The 24,169-nt window shown below is 38.1% G+C and overlaps 1 protein-coding gene across 10 annotated transcripts in view; it reads right to left on the reverse strand.

The window, feature by feature from the left end:
• The window catches only part of CADPS2 (calcium dependent secretion activator 2), a 485,821-nt gene that overhangs the window by 45,919 nt on the left and 415,733 nt on the right, over positions 1 to 24,169 (reverse strand). For 3 of the 10 annotated variants that reach the window (XM_059711678.1, XM_059711674.1, XM_059711677.1), the window contains 5 exons: positions 13,151 to 13,292; positions 12,907 to 13,026; positions 6,932 to 7,087; positions 5,444 to 5,591; positions 4,730 to 4,744 (listed from right to left, as the gene is read on the reverse strand). In XM_059711678.1, the coding sequence (XP_059567661.1) occupies positions 4,730 to 4,744; positions 5,444 to 5,591; positions 6,932 to 7,087; positions 12,907 to 13,026; positions 13,151 to 13,292 (581 nt within the window). Of the gene's footprint in view, positions 1 to 4,729; positions 4,745 to 5,428; positions 5,592 to 6,931; positions 7,088 to 12,906; positions 13,027 to 13,150; positions 13,293 to 24,169 lie in introns of all 10 variants that reach the window. The other 7 variants (XM_059711681.1, XM_059711679.1, XM_059711683.1 and 4 more) reach the window with 4 other exon arrangements.

Consider the following 24,169-nt stretch of genomic DNA (forward strand, 5'->3'; position numbering starts at 1 on the left):
CAGTTACAAGTGGTCGTCTACCTGCACACACAATAAAGAAAGGAAGCATGATTTTGGGGTGTGTGAATGATTTTCTCTCTCTGCCTGTGTGTGTATATTGAGCAGTGCTCTAAAATCAACAGACATATATAAACGTGGCACTTCCCAGGCATGTATTTTGCCCAGTAAAATGAAGTACTAAGTGTCCCTCTCACTTAAAGCCTTACATGTCCCAATCTTGTGCTCCCCGGAGGACAAATGGAACAGAAACATAGAGGTAGCTTTCTATTGCATTACAGGACACTTTTGCTTTCAGAACAACTTGGAGAGAAGCAAAAGGGGAGAGAAAAATAAAGGGAAAAAAGTAGAGGAGAAAGAGCCTGAAAAAGCTGGTTGGTTGTTGAAAAGGCCAGAACGCCCCCCCCCGCCCCCCCCCTCCCCAGACACAGGCACACAAAAAAGCCAGACTCCCTCCCCGCAGCTGACAGGGCCCTGAAGGAGTTTATGCAAATGAGCTCTGCCCCAGCTCTCCCTCTGCCACTCTCTCTTCACAGCCTCTCCCTTCAAATTTGTGTCTGTGCAGCAGGGGGAAAGGAAATACCTGACTGAGGCTCCCTGTGGGGTAGACTAGAAAGGGGAGGCAGCAGAGGCCTTCCAGCTTCTCACTCCCTCTTACATGGGGAAGAGCTGTAGGACATACAGTGACGGAGGCACCCAGACCTCCAAACGGTCCCCTATTCTTAAATGTGCCCTATCCTCATTGTTTATCTCTATTTGCCATAAATTTCATTGTTTAACTCAAAAGCAATCAAATGTCATTAGAAGGCTATTGGATATAAAATAGTAGAGCTTCCACGTGTTAAACTTTTAAATAGGACAAATTCAGGCACTTCTTAAAATCAAGGGATGAGCCACAAAAGAGGTCCCTTTTGCCTGGCCAGCATGGCTCAGTAGTTGAGTGTCAACCTATGAACCAGAAGGTCATGGTTTGATTCTGGGTTGGGGCACAGGCCCGGGTTGCAGGCTCAATCCCTAGAGTGGGGCGTGCAGGAGGCAGCAGATCAATGATTCTCTCTTATCATTGATGTTTCTATCTCTCTCTTCCTCTTCCTTCCTCTCTGAAATCAATCAAAATATCTTCTTAAAAAAGAGGTCCCCTGCCAAAACCGGTTTGGCTCAGTGGATAGAGCGTCGGCCTGCGGACTGAAAGGTCCCAGGTTCGATCCCGGTCAAGGGCATGTACCTGGGTTGCGGGCATATCCCCAGTAGGGGGTGTGCAGGAGGCAGCTGATCGATGTTTCTCTCTCGTCGATGTTTCTAACTCTCTATCTCGCTCCCTTCCTCTCTGTAAAAAATCAATAAAATATATATTAAAAAAAAAAAGAGGTCCCCTTTTATTGAAAGGTAGGGAAAAGCCACAGACCCTGGGGCCACAAAATCCTCCTATAGTACATATTTTTAGAATGCTGTTTTGATACCCAATCTAGCCAAAAGCAGAATAGGAGAGGGGGAGAGGGGGAGGAGGGGAGAGCGAAAGTTAAAAAGAGAGGAAGAAAAGTATATACTTTAAATATGCTACTTTAAAGGACAAACTCCAATAGGATAAGCTTTATTAGGTTTGTATAATATAATAGTTTGCTATTGTAGATTTTTCTGATTAGCTCTGACTGACACGAATATTAAATATGAATGCTGCTGGGAGCTTCCAGAAGCTGCTCTGGCTGCACAGTTGGCCAGGTGGTCAGGGAGCATTGTGGGTGGGAATGGGGAGGTGGCTTCAATTTTCATATTTTACTTACACTATTTTGCAAAGAGAATAATCCACATATGTCACATATGGAGAACAGAAAGTTAGGTAAAAAAAAGTTATTCATTAGGGGACCCAGACAAACATGAGCACAGAAAAAGATCACAGACAGATAAGAACAGAATTGATCTGCAGAGAGATTTATGTTATCTAAGTTAAAATTGTTAGATTTTTCATTTAGAGAAATAAACTAAAATTTTTGTTAAAATTCTGCGAAGTTTTTGTCTGCAATAGAAAAACGATAAAGTTCTTAGCATATTTCAAGTTCGATCAGTAATCCTACATACAGGGCTATGGTAGGTTCCAGACTAATTCTCCCCACATCTGCCCTCAAAAGTAAGCTGTTGGTGCCTTTATTTTCCAGTAGATAACTCTGAACTCAGATTAACAACAACCCTTGAGGAAATCTTACTTCATGGAGCTCAGGGAATTCAGAGATCAGGTATAGGTCTGAAACCCTGGCCCTTCATCACGTGACAGTCTGGTAATTATCACCATTTCACTGGACTGCTCTCATGTAAACACACAAGAAATGGAGACTAATTAAGTGCCAGTGTAATCCAGCATTCGTAAAAGATGTTGGTCCTTCTCTTGGGATGAATTTTAAATGTATTTGAGTGCCAGTTCTAGAAATGAAAGTATTTCACTGCAATTGAGAACAAATCCCTTACAAGAGGCCCCCTGACAGCCCCCTAGTGGCCCCGTTAATGTGCTCTCATCCTGAACGGAGGGGCCATGGGAAGCTCTGAGGGTAGATGATTAATCGCCTAAGGCCCACGCAGTCATCTGCGTTTCTGCAGGGATGGATAAGAAGGATTTCTAAACACCGGTGGTTCTGTGATCTCAACACCTGTCCCTGGGGGACTGGCCTGAGATGGCTGACTCATTACACACACCTGTCACACGAGCAGCTCTGGGCTGTGGCTGAGAACGTTTGCATCAACAAGTGTCACGTCAGAGAACAGAATCATAACTCAGGAGGCTTGTGGGTAAGGCGTTGGGAAGGTCTTATCCACTGACAAGGACAATGTGACAATTTACTGGAGATTGTGCAGAGGTAATTCCTTTATCATTTAGAAGACATCTCTGCTAGATTTACCTATTTAGTTTATATTTTTTTATAAGTTTCCAAAATGTGTAATGGGCTAGTATTTTCAACACTGTTATTTGTTGCTTACTACAGAACGGAGCCCACTGGCTCACCTATGCATGTAATATATTTATCATTTACAACAATAACTTATCTCAAGCCCATATAGAGCAAGAAAGTCTGTGTAATTATGTGGGTATATTTACTGGCTATTAAAAGCAAAGTATAAAGTCCTTCTTTGGCACCGAAATTCTTGTTTACCACTTTTCAGGGTTGCTGATGGGTTTTACGCCTGCACATTTTGAACGAGAAAGCTGTGGGGGAGTGGTTTCTGGTGAGAAGGTATAGATGCAGACATAATGAATGGTAGCAGATGACCCTTCAAAAACCAACCACCTATTAATGTAAAGACTCATTTGGCAGTGCACTGATGTCCTGCCATGTGCATATGTGCCTGTTTTTCTTTTTAAGTGCAGTACCAGAATTGCTTCTAATGGGGACAATTTTTTAAAGCAGAGATAACAAATCAGTGTGTTCATTCCACAAACATTTACTAAGTGCCTACTGTGTGTCAGGCACTGCAGTATATGCTAAACTAAGAACAAATGGATAATTCCAGTCTTAGTGAGAAGAGGCAAGATAATTCAATAAACCTGATGAGAAATGGATGGGCTTATTATAAAGAGACTTAAGACAATATTCTCCACTAGACAATCAAAGGCTTACCTCTGGGTATTGAAAAACATGAGGTGACTATGAGCTATTGATATCCAAACCAGCTGCCTCCTTATTCAGATAATTAGAGATAATAAACCATGTTGTAAAAGATCAGAGAATAATTACTGAACACTCTACAGCTCTTAGGCAGCAGTTACTTAATAGGTAAGATCATATGCTATGGTATTAGCAATACATCATTCCTCCTCAATTGCCCAAAGAATGAAGTATGTGCACATAAAGTGTGGCCAAATAGCTAATGTCTATATCTGGGTTAAATAAGTATGCCATTCACAAGCAGTGGGCCTTCTCATCCTTCTGCTTAGATGGAATTTGTTAGCCCAGTAAAGAGTTGAGGTTGACTCCCAGGTACCAACTCTAAGACTTGTAAGCTTTAATATAGCCACACAGCACAAAACCATTTTGATTTATAAATATATATATATAAGCTAGTCAATCCTGTATGCATAAAGGTTTTCACACAATGTTCCTGAGTCTCTGTGTGGTACCTTGAGAATCCCTGTGTGGGGGAGGGGAAAGGGTCCTGATACAGGCCTGCCTCTTTCTTCCCCCACAGATGGCTCCATCCCAGGCCACCAGTGGGAGGAAAGACTGTATCACTGGTGGCCATGTGCCTCACTGAAATCCACAACCGGGTTCTTTTGTCTGAACTGACCTGGAGGGTGGCTTCCTGGTCCTCAAACTTAGGGGTTCCCGTGATAATGCCATATGTCATTTAAAGCCCCACTCGACATTTTTCTAGTATTAAAGTATGCAGAAGACAAATGTATTTTGAAAAAGTCAATAATCATTCAGCTTCTGAATTTACTTAGAACTCAGTTTAAAGGAGAGTGAACTCATTTGGTTTTACATGTAAAAATCTAACAGCTATTTGTAGATTCTGCAGCCTAACAGGGAAGAAACATTCCCCTTGACATTACTCTAGGTATTTACATATGTTTTCACATGACTTTGGGCTATTGCTATATTATAGGAAGCTGTTAGCATTTTACTCACATGCAGAAACCAAAAACCTGAAAACAGAATTAATTTTAATTTGAAAATATGAAAATAAAAATGTACATTGACAAAAATAAAAATTCAAATGAGAATGTGGTTAAAAAAATGAGACTTACCCATTGACTACCAAACTGGATCATGTCATGGGGAAAAAAAGACGATGGAGAACATAGGGAAGAGTAAAGAAATGATGAAAAAGTAATTACAATGGGGGGAAATGCAACAAAATGTCAACATAAACAGATAATCTAAGAAAAAACAACCATTTTCACTCAATCATGACTCTCAACAAAAACAAATCATGGGATAAGATAATTTATTTCTGAATGTAGACAAATATACATAAAATTAAAAAATGAGCTATTTATTAAAGAGAATAAAGCTTAATTTTCAAGTATATTTCAACTTGGTCTTTAAAAAAAATTAGAGATTTTTGTGTAAATAAAGTATTTCATATGCTATTTTCTGTGGCTTGTTTTTTGGATGCCAACTTTGTCTATGCTAGATTTGTATAAACAAAGCAGGTAGCTTTCTCATTTGCTTGTGAAAAGTAAGCTTTATGTAAATCCACAACACCTAAGTTGTTAAAAGGTATATCTGAAATTCAATGGCTACTTGTAAAATGGTAGGCAGTCTTCATGTAAAAAAGAAGAAGCTGACAGAAGCAAAGGATAAAGGGCATTCCATATCAGACTGAAGAGAACACCAAAAATTTGCATTGGAGAACTTGGTCTTTTTAATCTAATCAAGTGGATTAATTTTGGAGGCAGTGTTGTCCGTTGCCAGGGCACCCGTGCCACATTTCCACATGTGACGCTCAACCCACTCACCTCTTGTCCTCCGTCCAGGGCACAGAGCTTGGTGCTTTGCTTTTTGGCATCAACTAACACATTAAACATGGTACACACAGAAGCGGGAATGCGCAAGTCAGTGGTTTTGTTTGCCTTTTGCAGCTTGAGTTCAAATGCAGCTCTTGTTCTATTCATTAAAACATGAATTCAGAGTAAGACATTCTGACACATGTTCCACCTGTTTTGTAAAAGTGAAATCAACACGACGAGATGCTAATTTAAAACATGCAAATAAGGAGTGTGGCAGTGCTTGGGAGCAGGGGGTGGGGTGGCCTTCTTTTCAGGTGTCTCATTTTATATTAAACGTAGCTTTTTCAGTCACTCGGACAATATCTCTACCCACAGGAAGCAATTTTCCACATCTAATGTATCACTTTTAATGGAACAACCTCACAGTTTCACTTAACTACCTGAATTAATATCCAAGTAGAAAAATCACTTGCTTCTCCGCATTAGAGCAGAACAAACCCTCCATGTGAAGATTTATTGCCAAGTCAAAAGACAAGTCTGGAAAACTCTAAAACATCATAATTAATAGTTTAACAAAGAATGTGTAATTCTTTTACGTCCTCTAGGTTCTCTTTCAAATACCCAAAGTTGCAGTTAGGTTTTTGAAAGAAACTGAATAACAGGCAATTTGGAATTGGTCTTGATGAGTATCAAAAGAGCATCTACTGATTTGAAACATTAGAATCACAGATGATGAACATGATTTTCTTAAAATACATTAAATTATCTCATCCATGCCTGGCCTTGGAAGGCCATCATTATTCTAATGACTGAATTGGTCTTGCTTTAAGAATTCAGGATTATTCAATTGCTCCAACCAGCATTTGTTATGCCACTATTGTTCTTGTTCATATTATGAACACAGACAATGAAAAAATAGTGCTTAGCGAAGTAGGATGCAACGCTGATTTTGTGAGAACAATTAAATATGAAAGCACATTTGGAAGAATCCAAAGCCACATAACTTGTTTCTGGTTAAGTATTGAAGAATGAGAATGGTTACTTGGAACTCACCTGATGCGGATAGGGAAGACCAGAAAACACAAGTGATGGCGCTGATCATAATTAGAATTTGCCAGGCCATTTCATGGTGCACACAGTACATAACAGGAAAAGTATTTAACAGACCTTTTCCATATGTCTCGGGGAGTACCGCCTTGGGAATTTAAAGCAGTATTCCAAGACAGGGAACAATAAACACAATAGAAATGATAAATGTGGTATGGGTGCTACTGATGAGTGCAATGGCTGGGAGACCTAGAAAAACTACCAGGCCAAGTTTATGAATTACATGGGTCCCCAGGATTTAGGTCAGAGAACCTCATGTCCAATAAATTTTGGAAGAGTAGTACATATTGAAATCTTTCTTGTGACAATGATATAACAAATATTTATTTGGTGATAAGTGGTATTCTGGGTGCTGGCATATTAAGCAGCAACTAGAAAATGCATGTCTACCTTTTGACACAGGCCTCTATCATATCACTGGCCATTAGTTTAAGTCTTTGCTCTAAGTGATGGGCAAATTCTTGTTCTGGCCAGTGTAGGTCAAGGACAAACATTTGAAGTGCATCAAGTTTCCAAAAAAGGTCTTCAGATGTTGCTGAGCCATTGCTAGAAGAAAAAGGAAAAATGGACATCATGAACCTCCACTGTTAGCTCTGAGGTCACTAAAATATTTTTTTTTCCTCTTTGTATCAATTTCCCTCAGTGAAAAATACCACATAAAATTTCTAATACAAATATTTTCTTTGTTCAACCTTCTAATTTTCCCTTTTCACTTCTCAATGAATAAGGCCAGGCAAAGAGAACTAATTATACATAATAAGCCATAGTAAGGTTTCTTAAGAAGGAATAAAAATAGATAAGGATACTTTATTAAGGAAATTAAACTGTGTACATAAGAACAAACAACTTAAATGTTCTTTACTAATCTCTAGGAAAAAGATCAAATATATAAATATATCCTTCTAGAAATTCCGAAAAATGTGTTTTATGCAAGAAAATCCATATGATAGCAACTACTAGCTTTATTCTTCTACTCATTGGTATGTGTTTCTGTCATTAAGATGGATGGCTTCTGTCTTTCGACAGGTGGGTAGCCCCTAAACTTTCCAATTACAGGTAAAGGTGAAATAGGTACTGGAAATGAAATTACAGGTCGGGTAGGGAAGCAAATCTTATACTCGAAATGCTTTGTGCCTTTTCTAGCTCATAATTAAACCTAACAGTTTCAGATATGGTTTACCACATTCAGTGTGGGCTAAAGTTGGAGGAAAATAATGTATTTCAGGTCATTACCTCTATCTAACTTGGAGCCAATATCTACTATGCATTCATTACTATAGTGCAATTATATTTTCATTCCATGTATGAAGATAATTTGTACCAGAGTATATATACTACTGGGGCTATTACTTTCCATTATGCACATAGGTAGCTTAGTAGGGAAACAAACGTTTTAAAAGTAAAATATTCCTATATTAAAACAAATTGAAACTTGGTGTTAAAAACGAACAAAAGAAAAAAAAAAGCAGCTATATGGTTCATTTCTCTTCAGCGTTCCAATAATTATTTAACATATACTAACCTAAAATATATATTTTTAGTTTGTAAAAGAAAATAAGAAAAGTAAAATAAACTCATTCATCACAAGGGAATAGTGGAAAACTTTTAGAAAAGACTAGAGGCCTAGTGCACGAAATTCATGCACGGTGTGTGTGTGTGTGTGTGTGTGTGTGTGTGTGTGTGTGTGTGTCCCTCAGCCCAGTCTGCACCCTCTGGAAATCTGGGACCCTTCAGACATCCCTCTTGTAATCTGGGACCGCTGGCCCCTAAAAGCTAGCCTGCCTGCCTGATTGCCCCTAACCACCTCTGCCTGCCTGCATGATCATCCCTAACCCCTCTGCCTGCATGCCCGATTGCCCCTAACTGCCTCTATCTGCCTGATTGCCCCTAACCGCCTCTGCCTGCCTGATTGCCCTTAACCACTCTGCCTGCCTCCCTGATCGCCCCTAACCACTTGCTGGGGGCCAGCCGGCTGAGGTGAGAGGCTGTGGTCATTCTGGTCTCTGGTCATTCTGCCGTTTCGGTTGGTGGGCTTTTTTACATAGGATAACATTATTTAAATAACTATATCTTAATTAGCCAGCTTTAAAAAATCACTTCTACTTTGCTCCCCCATTTTCTCTCTTCCCACTCCCACCCCAAGACTCGGCATCTTAGCTCCATCACCAATCTCCTTTGCTTTCCTCCTCCCATTCTCCCAATAATTCCTCATGATCTCCTTGTCTAGCCAGGTTGTCCTCAGAGTTAAATTCTACAGGGACCATTCACAGCAAAGCACTGACATGACCCATCACACGTTATTCACTATCTCCTAACTTTAGGTGCCCCAAAGTATCATTAAACAAACAAAAGAACCAGAACAAAACCATGCTGATATTGCTGTGAAAAATATTTGAAAAAATACTATATTTACTTCTCCTTTTTGCCAATAAGAGAAAAAAATGACCAAGCAACCCCCGCCCCCCTTATATTCATAGTGCAATATTTGGTACATTAGAGGACCTATGTTTTAAGTGTAATTCAATATAATAGGCTAAGAAGCAAATTGACTCCTTATAATTTGTTACTTAGGAGAAAGATTAGTAGCTATTTGAAACACACATGCATTCTTTAACAGCATACCAAAACAGCAACAGCAAAAATCATAATCAAAACAAAATCCCAAACAGAACAGGTAGAATTCTATTAAAATAGACTTCCTCATTAATTATATGTAACAAATCTTCATAGAGAATATGGATATATGTTTCTTCTGTTCTTTAAGGCTATGGTATGATTCTGAACAATACATGTGCTTAATTGGGAATGTAATTAAGAAAAGAAGTGTTTGCTATAATTAAATAGATGAAAAAAATGTAAATAGGTTTGCTCTCAAGCTGGTGTAGATAACCTGCCATTTTCCCCAGAACTTTTTCATTCTAAAATTATTTCTAATGAGTGACTTATTCCTGAAAGTATTATTAACAAGGTTAAATAATTCACATGTGAATAACAGACTCGGGCAATTTCCTAAAAAATGCCAGCAGGAAACTTACCTTACTAATATTCAGTTTCAGAGCCAAACACTCAGAATGAGGATGTTCTATTCAGGGAGAGATGTGGGGAAGCACCGCGTAAGGTGATTTATACATTAGTAGACAGGGATGTATCTTTCAAACCCATTGCTTTTTGATATTACTCATCTTCCCTTAATCAGTAATTATAGTCTTAATTCCTTATACATGTGAAATGGAATTTTTTTTTTTTTGCTATTTACTGTTTTCTAGCAAAAATTCAAAAAACTAATTGCAATGACATGTTCATCGTAGCATTATTTATAATATCCAAGATTTGGGAGCAGCCAAGTGCCCATCAGCAGATGAACGGATAAAAACGCTGTGGTACATTTACATGATGGCCTACTACTCAGCTTTAAAAAAGAAGGAAAGCTTACCCTTTGTGACAGCATGGATGGACCTGGATAGCATTATGCTAAGTGAAACAAGCCAGTCAGAGAAAGACAAGTACCAGATGATTTCACTCAACTGTGGAATCTAACAAACAAAATTAACTAACAAGCAAAATAGAGATAGACTCCTAGATGGAGAGCAGGCTGACAGCTGCTGGTGGTGGGGGGTTGGGAGGCTGTATGTGTCGGGGTGGAGGGATTGAGAAAAAAAGAGAAAAAACGCCTGGACTCGGACAACAGTGTGGTGATTGCCGGGGGAGATGGAGGTAGGGGAGGTGGAGGAGGGTATGGAGTGATAAATGGTGATGGATGGAGACTTGATTTGGGGTGGTGAATATACAATACAGTGTACAGATGATGTGTTGTGGAACTGTGCACCTAAAACCTGTGTAATTTTGTTAACAAGTGTCACCCCAATAAATTCAATAAAAAGGAAAAAAACCCTGAATATCTCCTGCCACTTTAAATTTTTTTTTAAAAAAAAAGGAAAAGGAAAAAAGACGTGTGGAAAAACTGGTAAAATACAAATAAATTCTGTAATTCATTAATAGTAATTTAGTTGTAAGGTACATTTCTTCATTTTGATAGCTGTTCTATGATTATGTAAGACATATATTAGAAAAGTTGGGTGAAGGGTATTTGGGAACTCAATGGAATTCAACTCTTCTGTAAGTCTAAAAACAGTGAAGTTTATAAGAATATGATGAGCACATCCTGGAATTCCTAGCACAGGAGACATGGAACACCAGATAAAATCAATGTACACTCACTGGATATTGGGAAAAGTTTCCATAAGTTCAGAGAACAGACAGACAAGATCTCACATCCGGAGATCCTGAAGGGAAAGTGATTCAAGAGGAAAAGTGGACTCTAATAAAAACAACCGTATGAGATAAGTAAATAAATTACTTTCCGGGCAAAGTTAGAAAAACTTAATTGCAATGACATCACAACATTATGAGTAATTCTGACACTTTGACAAAGAGCCTAATGTTTATCATCTTGGCAGGTAAAGATAATGGTCATTAACTTAAAACATTTTTTATTTGCCCAGAATGATAAATGCACAAGCACTTAATTTACAAAGCCATAATTTGTCATGATTTCTGTCTTGAATTGCAGGTCACTTTAAAAAGGAGCTCCCAAGAATGAGATACACACATCTCAAAACTAATAAAATAGTGATAACAACAACAACAACAATACTCTTAAATGTCATAAGGTAATGTCCACAATAGCATTCTTGGTTAAAATCAAAATTGTTATACAGATGATAAATAAGGATGCAAAAAAGTTAAATTATTAAACAGTGTTAAGTAGTACTTATGAAGGTCCATTATACTTCCTAGGTAACTCGTGAGCACACATAGACACACTACAATGGCCCAAAGCATTTGCCTGTAAGAGTAAGATTCACATGTAACCTAATATCCTAATAAATACTATGAGTACAGCGATGATATTGAACTTGCAGAAATATTGCCAAACCATTTTGCAAGGTTGTTCTCTTTCTTGGTCTTTTCTCGATTGGATGCAGACTAGACTGGGATTACATTTGACAGGTGATGGTACTGTAGGTAGAAAGGATGCTAACCAAGCTCTTAACCAGTATATTCTCTGGAAGCAGAAGAATGATAAGTGAGGGCTCTGAAGTCAGGCAAACCAGGGTTCACATCTTACCTATATCACTTCCTTATTGTGAGGTATTGGGCACATTTTACTTCTTAACTTCTTTATGGCTTAGTTTCCTTAATTGTAAAGTGGGGGTAATGACATTTACTTCACAGGGTTGTTATAAGGCTTAGACGCAATCAATAATTTGGCACTGTACCTGGAACATAAATTCTCAATAAATTGTAGCTATTTTTCTCCTAATTATTTACTTGCTAGCTGACTTCAGATGACATCTTGGGTCAAGTATGGGCTATTAATGGGTTCATTTGAATGCTGTTATGCTTTTATCATACTTTTGATAACTATACTGTTAAGGATAATAATGATGATGATTGATGATAGTAGTAATAACTATAGTAATAACAATCATAATGTAGAATAGCAGTCGTTATCATTTGTTGAGAAATTAGGATGTGCCAAGTGCTTTTCATAGCTTTTTAAAAATCCTCACAAGAATGTCTTGAAATCAGGTGTCATATCCAGTTGAGAGTTTAGGGAACTGCAGCTAAGCAAGACTTAAGAATTAATAAACTAGGGTCTAAATCCAGGGCTCATCGATTTGAAAGTCTGTGTCCTTTTCATTTTTATGACTCTCAGTTACTGACTCTACAGTAGGTAGGCTGGTCACAGCATGGAGTTAATAAATATGGTTTTTAATGATATAAAGATCATTTAAAAATAACAAGACCCATCAACTGATGTATGAAGGGACAAAAGAAGACCTTGCTGGTATAGGGAAATAAAGGACGATGCCTTCTCTGCAATTAGCAAAACTGTTCCTTTAAAGGTGAGACTAAGATAAAAAGAGAAAACGATTATATTCTCGAAACTGTTCTTACAATGGTTTTCTACACGCACAAGGGAAGTCATGTGGGCAGTAACAATGCTGGAGGCAGGTAAGGATGCAGACCATACTGTTTGTCACACTGATGGCCTGACATTGGAGAACTCAGGTTATATCACTTAGACCAGAATCTAAACCTGAGTCACAAAATGACCCTTGCCCCACAGATTACATATAAACTACATCAAACCAGTGAGTATTTTAAAAAAAATCTATATCATTTATCATCCATGTGCTAAGCTTAGATTGATAGCTTAAAAAAACAAAAACAAAGCCAAAACATAGTATTCCTCAACCAACGATGATAAATGCCATGCAACCTAAACACGTCTGCACAGAACACAGCCCAGGCCATGCACTAGCTAACACAGCGCCAGGAAATAAGTGAGGAATACACACGTGGACTCATTTAAAGGAGCCATCCACGAAGGAGTAGAAAAGCTAGGAATCTGTGGAAGATTAAGAGGCAGACTTGGAACTTTTGGAAGAGCTACATTGGGAAGACTGTTGGCGATATTCCTGTAAAGAAACAAACAATGGGGAAGGGACCACCATAAGCAATAACTACAGATGGCCATGTGGAAAGTCATAAGGTCAGAACAGAAGAGGCAGATGCTGTATGGGCGCTAGGCAAGATACCTACTTGACAGGCTGCCATGTCTCTTGCTCAAAACCTCTGTGAATTGACTGGGCGATGGAGGACTCCATGAGATCGACGTAGCGAACAACCAAGGGCACAAAGATTTCTTGCAAGTGTTTGTGAAACTTTCCATTACACAAAAGTGCTGAAATAGTCAAGCAGAAAACAGTGTTTATCAGAGAGAGAACAACAGGCATTTGGAAAATATGGGGGGAAAACTTTTCCTGAAAGAGTCGGACACAGAAGAACTAATAAAATATAGATGATTATGTATCTTGCTCCTTCTATTGAATATCATGTCTTGAAAACTGATTAAGAAGTATAATTGACCTTCTAAATATGGATCTCAAAAGCACAAATAGATTATATTTCTATGAAATGTTCCTGGAAGTGGTATGTCTTTACTTTCTAAGAGGTTTAACACATGAGGCATATGACCACTTGCTAGTGAATCTCTATTCAAGGGAGTTGCTGGGTCCCCTAAAGGTCTGGACACATGTAAATGCAGCAATTAAACCATTACAATCCTGGTACCATGTTGTGTATTACTGAAGAGCGAAACCTCTTCAACTCTAAGAGCTAAATTTGACTGCTTCTAAGAGAAATAATTGTTAAATTCACTAAAAGGGTGACGGTGGCCTTGGGAATGTCTCTTCTGAGTCATGAACTTATTAGTTATCTGTGGATTTTTTTTTTAGTCATCTTGTTTTCCACTTGTGTCTTTAAAAACAGTCAGCACAACACATCACATGCACTTTTCATTTGCCCATTTGTCTTTAATGAATTGGGCATAAAACATTCTACTTAAAGCAGATGTAGAAGCCTTAGAGTTTATGCAAGGTGTACCTACCGCCGTCAGAAGATGGACGCTTTCTATGCACATGCTTTCATTAGAACATACATCAGTGCTACAGACTGAATGTTTCTGTCACCCCCACCCAATGTGATGGTATTAGGAGATGGGGCCTTTGGAGGGTGACTAGGTCATGAGGGCAGAACCCAAAAATGAGATTATTGTCTTCATAAAGGAGATCCTGGAAGACCCCTGACCCTTTCATGATATGAGCACATAGCAAGAAGACGGTTGTCTATGAAGCAGGCTCTTATCAGACACCTAATTTACCTGTACCATGATCTTGGACAGCCTAGCCTCCAGAACTATGAGAAATAAATTTTTCTTGTTTTAAGCCACCCATACAATGGTAGTCTGTTACAGCAGCCCAAACAGACTAAGACAGTCAGTATGTGCCTACACTGCACCATGACAGAATAGATAATCTGTAAAAACATACTAATTAATACTAAGTTATATTTAATAAAGAATTTGTAATTTTTCAATGATGATACACATTTTTTCATGTGAACATATCCTAAACCCAGTTGTGATTTTAAAAAATAGCCCTCAAAGTGAGAACATGTTCATTTAAAAAATGTTCTCCGTGTTTAGAAAGGCATTTTTTAAGTGATGGTATTTTAATTGCAACTAAATGACAAAGGAATCATTCATGGAAAATTTGGAGGGAAGGTTTCCAAGTAGAGGGAGTAGCTAGCACAAGAGTTTTAGGGAGGGATAGCTGGTATTCTGCAAAGAAGTGTGGCAGGAGTAGAGTGAAGGAGAGGGGAGAAGAGTCCAAGGTGATGTCTATATTATGGGACATGGTGAGAAGTATGAGTTTTATCGGGTGCAATGGGAAGCATTATTGTTTTTATTATTACTAAGTAGAGGAGCGACATGATATAATCTCTCTGGCTCCTGAGTGAAAAATGGAGTAGGTAGGTGGCCAAGGGTGGAAGCAGAGAAGGTGGTTGGTGCTCAGTTCTTTACCACACTAGACCAGGTAAAAGATGATGAAGGTGATGGTGGTGGTAATTGTGGTGCTTGGATTAGAGTGAAGAGGTAGAAGATGAAGAAAAGTCCCTCAGTAATTTCATTCACAGATTTGAATAGCTGTATATGCTTATAGTTACTAAATCTAATTACTAGCAACTCTAATAGTATTGTCTTATACAATACTCATATTCTGACAATATCTCATATAATCTTTTTCAGGGCAATAATACCCTGTAAACTAGTTGTTTTTTTTTTTTTAATTTGGGAAAAAATGTTACACTGTGGTGGAATGAATATGAAAATTCCTACTACATACTATTTTAATTAAGTGATTCTTAAATTTATCAGAGTGTGGAAAACTATAGAAACACAAAAGTGGAGTAGGAAGTAATTCTAAATACAGAAGAATTACAACAATGATTTTTTCCTCTCTCTAGCTGATATGGGTTAGTATTTCTTTAAATATGTTTTTATTAATTTTAGAGAAAGAGAAAGGGAGGGATAGAAACATTGATGAGAAACATTGATCAGCTGCCTCCTGATTGCTCCCCACTGGATATCGAGCCTACAACCCAGGCATGTGCCCTGACCGGGAATCATATCAGTGATCTCTTGGTCCATGAGCCAACTCTCAACCATTGAGCATACCAGTTGGGTGAATATGGTTTAGTATTATCTGTAGCTAACTAATATTTTCTGGCTTATCTATATGCTAAATGATTTCCTATTAAAGTGGGAATAATAATTATATTTAAAGATAAAAGTCTTATTTGGAAGACTAATGTTATCTTAATGATATTTTCATTAGCACTGAAAGAGGCTTTATTTATTCCTGGAGATCCAATCATGGAGCTAGAAGGCACTACAGATCACGTAATTTAGTTTCTTTTACCAAATGTCACGAGAATAGGATACTGAACACTAAGGATGAAAGACTCTCACTCAGACCATTTAAATAACTGTGGTGAGCAAATTAAAAAATACACCCAACTCTGAATGTATTAGATCTCTACCCAATAACTCTCCTCTTCTTCCTCTTCCTCATCACTAGCATTTTTAGTGTCAAACATGGTGCTAAGTGTTTGATATGCATTCTCTCATTCAATCACCAGGAAAACTATGAGATAAACCCTACAATTTTTTTCAATCTTATCAATAAGGAAACTGAGGTGCAAAGAGTTTCGGACTCTTGTCCAAGTTATTTAGTTATTTGACAGTAGAACATGAATTATATCAGAGCCCCCTCTTAACTTCCACAGAACTATAATGCCATCATCCCAATTTGTTACCATAGATCATTATCTGTCTGTCCATCCATTCACATATCTGTCCAACCTACCATCATCACATCAGCATCTTTTAAGACCTAGAATGTAGTACAGTATATGGTTTTAGTTTAAAAAATATCTTGCAAATGACCAACAAATTACACCATATCTTAGATGAATTATATGTTTTCAGAGTTAGAATTTTGAAAAACTGTTACAATATGAAAAAGACAGGAGGTTGAGCAAAACTGTTATATCCAACGAATTGAAAAATGAATTAATGCTGTGAAAATATTCAGTGTGCTTATAATACACATTGAAAGCAGGACAATTTTACATTGCTATATAGCCAGACTGTATGCCTAAGCCTTAATTTATATGGCCTATTAATAAAAAATATAGAACTTTTGGCTGTACATCTTGATAAGCACTGTCATTATTTTTTTACTACTTCAAGACCAAAACACATGCTTATGTAATAAATAATTACATCTATAAATAGGTTCAAATGCTACTTTATTATACATTTAGAGATTAGCTATTAAGTCATACTTAGGTTGTTAGAATGAAAAAGCACATAAGGAAAATCATACTTGGTTATTAAATGTTATAAAGATTAAGTAAGTTGCCTGAGATATATTTCTAGCAACATCTCTTTTAATAAAACACTTGATAAACACTGAGTTTATTATCTTGTTAAATAAGTCTGCTTCTCTTCTTGTATTCCCATCAAGAGAGTAGATAGGATCCACCTGATCACCGAACCAGCAACTTGGAAGTTGCTTCACAGGCCTTTATTTCCCTCCCTACATCTAATTAGTAATCAAGATCTGTATATTTTACATCCGAATTATCTTTTTAACCCTTCCACTGCCTCTCTTTATCACTACTGCTATTGTACTAGTCCTGGCATTCTCATCTTTTGCCCTGATTATTGCAATAGTCTCTCCTAACTGGTCTTTAGGCTCCTCATATCTCTTTCTCCCTACATGGGTGCAAGGTCCTTGAGGCAGGGACCATGTCTGTATTCTTAGTAGCCAGCAAAGTCCTTCACTCAGAGCAAGTTTTCAAATGCTTGTTGAATGAATGACTTTTTAGATGCAATATTAAGATTACCACATTATTATTCAGGAGACTGCATAAGAAACTACTGAGGCTTATGTATCTCTTTATATTTTATATAAAATATATGGCATTAAATAATAATGTTATGAGAAATCCTATATTTGACCTATATGTCTAAGATCATAGTGCTAAAAATTCTACTGGATATGAATGTTGGCCACTTTGTCTCCCCTAAATATATATATTGATTTCAGAGAGGAAAGGAGAGGGAGAGAGAGATAGAAACATCAATGATGAGAGAGAATCATTGATTAACTGCCTCCTACACAACCTACACTGGGGATCGAGACTGCAACCCAGACATGTGCCCTGACCGGGAATCAAACCGTGACCTCCTGGTTTATAGGTCAACACTCATCCACCATGCTGGCTGGCCTATGACTCTTATTTTAATAAAGGTAATAAAGGGAGAATTTTTCTCTGTTCTGTCATGATACTTGATAGCAAACTATTACATCTTTTAGGAAAAAAATGGAGATTTCCTAAGACCTGTCACAAATGTTGACTCTGGCCAAAAGTCTGCTCATGTTTCAGCATAATGTTCCTTTTCCTATTTAAAAAGTCAATTTATAAACCCATATTCCAAAGTTTTAGAAAACTGGCAATTGGCAGTATTATTTATTTGGTAAACAGATTCAAGAAATGGAAGAAGGGAGGCAGAGACGGAGACAGTGAGAGGGAGCAGGAGAGAGAGGAAGAGGAGAAAAAGAAAATACACAGTGAGGGGGAAAGAAACGATAAAATCCAGTTTCAAATGGCAAGCCCACAGAAATGCATGCCACAGTGCACTTCTGTATGTAAATCTATGCTCCTTTTCTCAGTTGCCCATATGCCAGTTTGCAATCCACTCCTACCAGACACTGTCAAAAGCCCTCTTACTATGTAGCCCCAGGCATCAGAATGCGGCTTCTATCCTTTCCATATGGTTGAATAAAGATAGGCTATCATTTGGGGCTGCCACCTGCTTCATCAAGCCTGTCCAAGGCACCTATTGCCACTGCTCACTGGAAGAGGCACGCTCTCAGTACGACCTCATCCAAGGTTGCTTCTGACATTGCACCTGAGGTGAAGTAGAGAGGACTGCTCAGAAGGAATCTCAGATAGTGTTTGCAAGAACATACGTGCAGGATCAGCATCTACTTTGTTGATAAAAATAATCAACAAAGATTGCATGTTTCCAAATATCACCTGGTCAGAAAATACTGAAGCATCAATGACATCAAGCCCAATGGCACAATTAGAAATGACAAAGAAAGCAAAAAGACTTAAATGCAAGGTAAAGTAGAGATGCAGATGTGCCCAATTATTTTAAATATCCCAATAATTAATAAATGAGTGTTGATTATTTATATACCCAAAAGTGTTATATTTACAAAGTACTAGTCATAGGCTTTTAATAGTAAGATTCCAACAGAGAATTTAAACCAAGATTCAATTAATAACAATTACTGGGATAATAATCACTCAGTAAATGAAGGATAAGCAGATAAAAGAGTTCATGTACTGCTTTTAGGGTAAAAATACAATGTTGGCTCCTGGGCCCATATAAGTATTTTATATTGTGCCGCCCCCTTCCAATGAACATTAATGGATTACTAGGAAGAATGATTTTCCCTTCCTAAAATTCTAATCAGGCATTTTGGAAGGAAACAAGTAATCTGTGATCAAACAAACACCACCAACCACAATAAAACAACAGCCTTTGCCATAAAATTCAAGGGACTATGAATTATATCAACTGTGAACAATGCAAGTACAATAGGCTAAGATACAAACTTAATAGGTCACTCTTCCTGTTGACAAATACATATAATGAGGATCCCAATCACAAGAAATATGTATACAGGCTTCAGGAGACATTAGGAGGATCGCAGCCTGGAACAGCGTTATGTAAAAGACACACACACACACACACACACACACACACACACACACACACACACACACTGAGATCTAAGAACAGCATTCAGCTGAGAATCCGACACATTAAGTAAGCATTCAATAAATGTCTGTTTATTGAGTGAATGTCCATAAAAATCCATCCCCTAAAAGAAACTCTGAGAGATGCCACTGCAGTTGAAGTAGAATAAGAAACTCATTGGATTTTATTTTCCCTTTAGTTTAAAATTTGATAAGTATTTTATATAGTTTGGTAATATTAATTTATACCATTACTAGCGTAATAATCTCCTAAAGCTGCCCCAAACTCTTCCTTTCCCCTTGGGGCATGTTAAACAATATCCATCCATCCATTGAAAATACCAGAGGATAAGACCACTGGTGTCATCATGCTCATTATGTTTGGGTAACAAATCCAAGTGTGGGTCCCCCTGTGCTCATAGGGCTCTTAGTAGCTACAGCTGCTCCCACAAATCTGCAGTGATAGACACACAGGCATTTAGAGCAGATAATTTTCTTTCAGGCACTAATTTCCAAAAAAAATATACAAAGCACATTAAAACTGTAAAAGGTCTACATGTAGTAAAGGAATAGAGCGGTACAATGGAATTTACTTGAAAAAAAATCTAGTGACTCCTTGCTTTTATATTTCTTTTAGTATACTGGCTGCTAAAACACATGCAAACATACAATTATAAATTCAATCAACTCTGGGGACTGGAGTTAAATACACTTTCACATTCCTGGTCATTCCATCATTTGTAAAAGTGTTTACCTATAAATCCAAGCTGGCCTGCAGCCCTGCCGTAACCCAGAAGTTACATCCTCTCTGCTTTGTTTCTAACATGTGTACAGATATATCTCTATAAATAGCAATTCATGAACTTCAGAGGCACAGCTCTTTTAAGCACTTGAGGTAGAAGAACATGCAAGTGTCAGCCCTCTATGTTCCAGAGCTTGAAGGTTAACCTCATATACAATCTGGTGACGTAGCAGTTCTTCATGTGAAAGAAATCGGGGAAATCATATCTGGTACAGCCTAAGTGTGAGAGCAACCAGCGGGACTTCCACCTCTTCATTTCTTAATGACTTTTTTGATAATGAGAGGGTGACTTTGCCAGTCACTCTGGGCTCTATTATGGCTAATGTGACGCCACTTCACTCTCTTTGTTAATTATTAACACTAGCCTTTTTATCCTCATGAGACACTCCGATTTTCCTTTTTTTTCTCTCCCCCGATTTTTATGAGCCCATCTTTATGAAGGTGAAAGTCTCAGAGAATAGGTCTTCATTTAGTGCAGAGCTCGGACACTTATTATTCCTGTAGGCAGAGATGCTGTGACATTGATTATATAAGCACGGGTGTTCTTCAGGATGGCTTTAATGTGCTAGCAATGTGAAAGGGCTGTTAATTAAAGAAGAAGAACCGCGGTATTTTTTCACTTGGGAATTAGTTCCCAATAGGATGGTCATTTGCCACTTGCTAGCAATCCACAGATTAAAAGGTGACTAGCTCCAAGGGCTTGCCTTTCCGTAGTGTTGAAAGACGTGATTTGTGCCCTTTGCAGATGGCTTTCATTTGTCAGAAGCGGTCACTTGCCATTTCTCTACAACAGGACAACGGTGGGCAGTAGCATGCGAGGGTGGAATCTGTTTGCACTAGCGCTATAGTCATTCAGTATCATTCAAATACCATGTTAATTGCTTTATTATAAAAGCATTTCTTTCCCCTCTATTCTAATACATCTCGTTTTCAATATTGTTTCCTCAGATGCCATTTAAAGGGACTGCCCATCCCATTACCCCTTTAGTTGGTGGGGAGTGGATGAGGGTGGGAGGAGGCAGGGGAAGAGGCCAATGGGACTGTGGCCTGTTCTGGACAGAAGTGAGAGCCTGAGTGTGTTTTCATCATCAGTCCTGCCCTGGGAATCAGTGGGTGAGTCGGTGAGGGGCGGGAGTGTGGGGACAGTTGCTAAAATGATGGTGCAGCTGGTATTCATCCCTTGAGGAAAACCACATTTCATCTCCAAGGGTTCCTAAGGCTTACTAGTAGACTTTCCCTAATCATGCCCAACTGTGAGAAAAGACACATGGCCCAGGCAGGGTTTTTCCCCTTAAAATAGAAACTGAGTTTTATTGAATCCCTTTCCCCAATAATTAGTTCGGTTTCTGGAATTCTCATCATGGACATGTCGTGACATACACACTAAGACATTATATAGCTTTATCTGTACCCTTTAACCAACTCTCTTCTTCCATCCCCACAACTCAAGACCCTATACATAAATGTTTTCTCGGGTAAAAAATAGAAAAGATTATTTTATAAATGCCCCGAGAACCTGCTTTTGTCACTGTAGACCAACACAGAACTGGAGGCCAAGTGAGCAACTCTAACTCCCCTCTGTGCCTGATTCCTTATGAGCCAGACCCTGACCAGGTGTTGTCTGCTAGGGATTTTGTTTCCTCCGCTGGAAAATAAAGGTCTGTCTGAGGACCCTTCCACGCACCTGCAGAAAAACACCTATTTTGAAATATCAAAGCATAAAAGTCTTAACAAAAGTAAGATGGCAACCAGTGGACTATCTGAATTAGTCATTAAAAACCAGAAACAGAGCCAGCTCTGAGGATTTCGAGGCACAAGTAAAGTACACATTCTAACCAATACCTTCATTAGTTGGAGACATGTTAGTAATTTTTATTTTGGAAAAGCAAACGTAAGTGACATTCTTAATAAGTAATCACAATCATTTAAAAACCTCTCTGTAATTAGCGTTACACCACGTGTGCGATAACCGGAAGCACTGTTATTCAGCAAATTGCCTCTGGTTCCAACACTGGACCTTTCAGAGCAATCTGCTCTTGTTGCCCCGACCTGGTTAAAGTTGCAATTAGTTAGAATGTGGACTGTAACTTCAATGGGGTCAATATGATAAAAAGTCAGGCCAAGGCAATAATGTAAGGATCTTCTTGTCAATGGGGGCTGGAAGGATATTGATATTTTCCCATTGGCTTTCAAAAGGGACAATTGGGGGGCAGTATAAGTTGACATTTAACATTTGAACTGAATTCACTAAATCACTATCTAAATATTTCAGGGATTTAATAAAACAAACACTTCATTATTAATATTATTATCAAAGGTGATATTAATAGCCAAACATTATGTTTTACTAGTACTAATATCTGAGATATGACTCAGTGGTTTTGGCTTTGGATAGTGTCTTATGAGCTTGGGAAGAAAGTCACTGTATTCGATTTCAATTCCCCAGTCCACACGGTACTCCTGATGCCAAAAGGAAATTATGACACTGGGGGAGCTTTCTATTTACCTCACTGCACAAAGGTGCTGTTTTTCTCTGAAATAATTGATGTTTTCTAAAAATCTGTTAATCACCACAAAGTCAAAGCCAAGATCTAGACTTAACGGCCCTTCCACAAATAGATGACATTCAAAGGAGATCAGTAATAAATACTTTTGTGTTTTGAGTAATGGGAGGCAACTGATCAATGTTTCTTTCTCTCTATTAATCAACATAAAACAATATTTTATGCATTTAATAGCAGCCAATGGCATATAAATGGTTTAAAACAGGAAAGAAATATGAAACTCTTTTGAATTAAATATTTGCAAGTCTGGCTAAAAATAAAAATTCTGTTATTATTATTTTAGTGGGTTTTTAAACAATAGAACTCTCATAAATTTATACTTGCAATATGAGAGCTCTTTTTAAAACTAAATAGTAAAAGATGTTAATTTATTGAGTTGCAGTAGAGATTCCCCAAGAAAGCTTCTAAGAAATCTACATGTTTTGTTTATTCTATAAATTCTAAGATGTTGAATAAGTTAAATGATTGATCATGTTCACTAACAGTTTGACTGTCAACATTAATGAATAAACTCCAAAATAAATCTAAATATGATCAATTCTTGAGTTTTCATGCAAATGGAGAAAGCAATGTTAGAAATAATCCTATATCAACTTATTCTTATTTAGGGACTTAATGCATGACACCTGTTTTTTTTTTGGGGGGGGGCAGCAGGTTTATTGTTATACACTTGTCTTAAGATAATATTAACTCTGACTTGTGATTTTAGCAGAAAATGAATGATGGTAAGAGACTGGCAATAAAGAAGGACATTCCAAGTATACCAGCTGGCAGGAGGGAAAGAATTTGGAACTTAAAAACTGGAATGAGAAGCCATGGCCTGTGTTGTTCAGTGGTTAGAGTATCAGCCCATACACCAAAGGGTTGTGAGTTAAGTTCCTGGTCAAGAGTATGTGCCTGGGTTGCAGGTTCAATCCTCACCCCAGTTGGGGCGTATGCTGGAGGCAACCAATCTCAATCGATGTTTCTCCCTCTCCTCTCTATCTCTCCCCCTACCCCCCCGGCCCCTCACTCTCTCTAAAAACCAATGGAAAAAATATCCTCAGATGAGGATTAACAAAAACAAAAACACAAAACCAAAACAGACTTGAATGAGAATAATTTGCAGAATGAATGACTAGAGTTTGGAGAAAGCAGAGCTCAATCTGGTCTCGAATGGGCAGAAGGTTATAGAATAGGTAATGAATGGTCTCATGATTACTACAAGTGTTAGAGCAAGCCTCTCAATAGCTACCAAACTAGGGCTTAAGGGAAACTTAAAAGAATCATTACATAAAAGGTCAAAAAATCTGTATGTTAACAAATGACCCCCTGCTCTGTCTGGGCGGCTCAGCTGGCTGGAGTGTTGTCCGGTACAGCCAAAGGTTGCAGGCTTGATTCCAAGCCAGGGCACATACCTAGGTTGTGGGTTTGATCGCTGGTTGGGGCACGTATGGGAGGCAACTGATCAATGTTTCTTTCTCTCTATTAATCAATAAAAAGTCATCCTTGAGTGAGGATTTTAAAAAAAGT

The sequence above is a fragment of the Myotis daubentonii genome, chromosome 10 (assembly GCF_963259705.1).
Source record: "Myotis daubentonii chromosome 10, mMyoDau2.1, whole genome shotgun sequence".
Lineage (NCBI taxonomy): Eukaryota > Metazoa > Chordata > Mammalia > Chiroptera > Vespertilionidae > Myotis > Myotis daubentonii.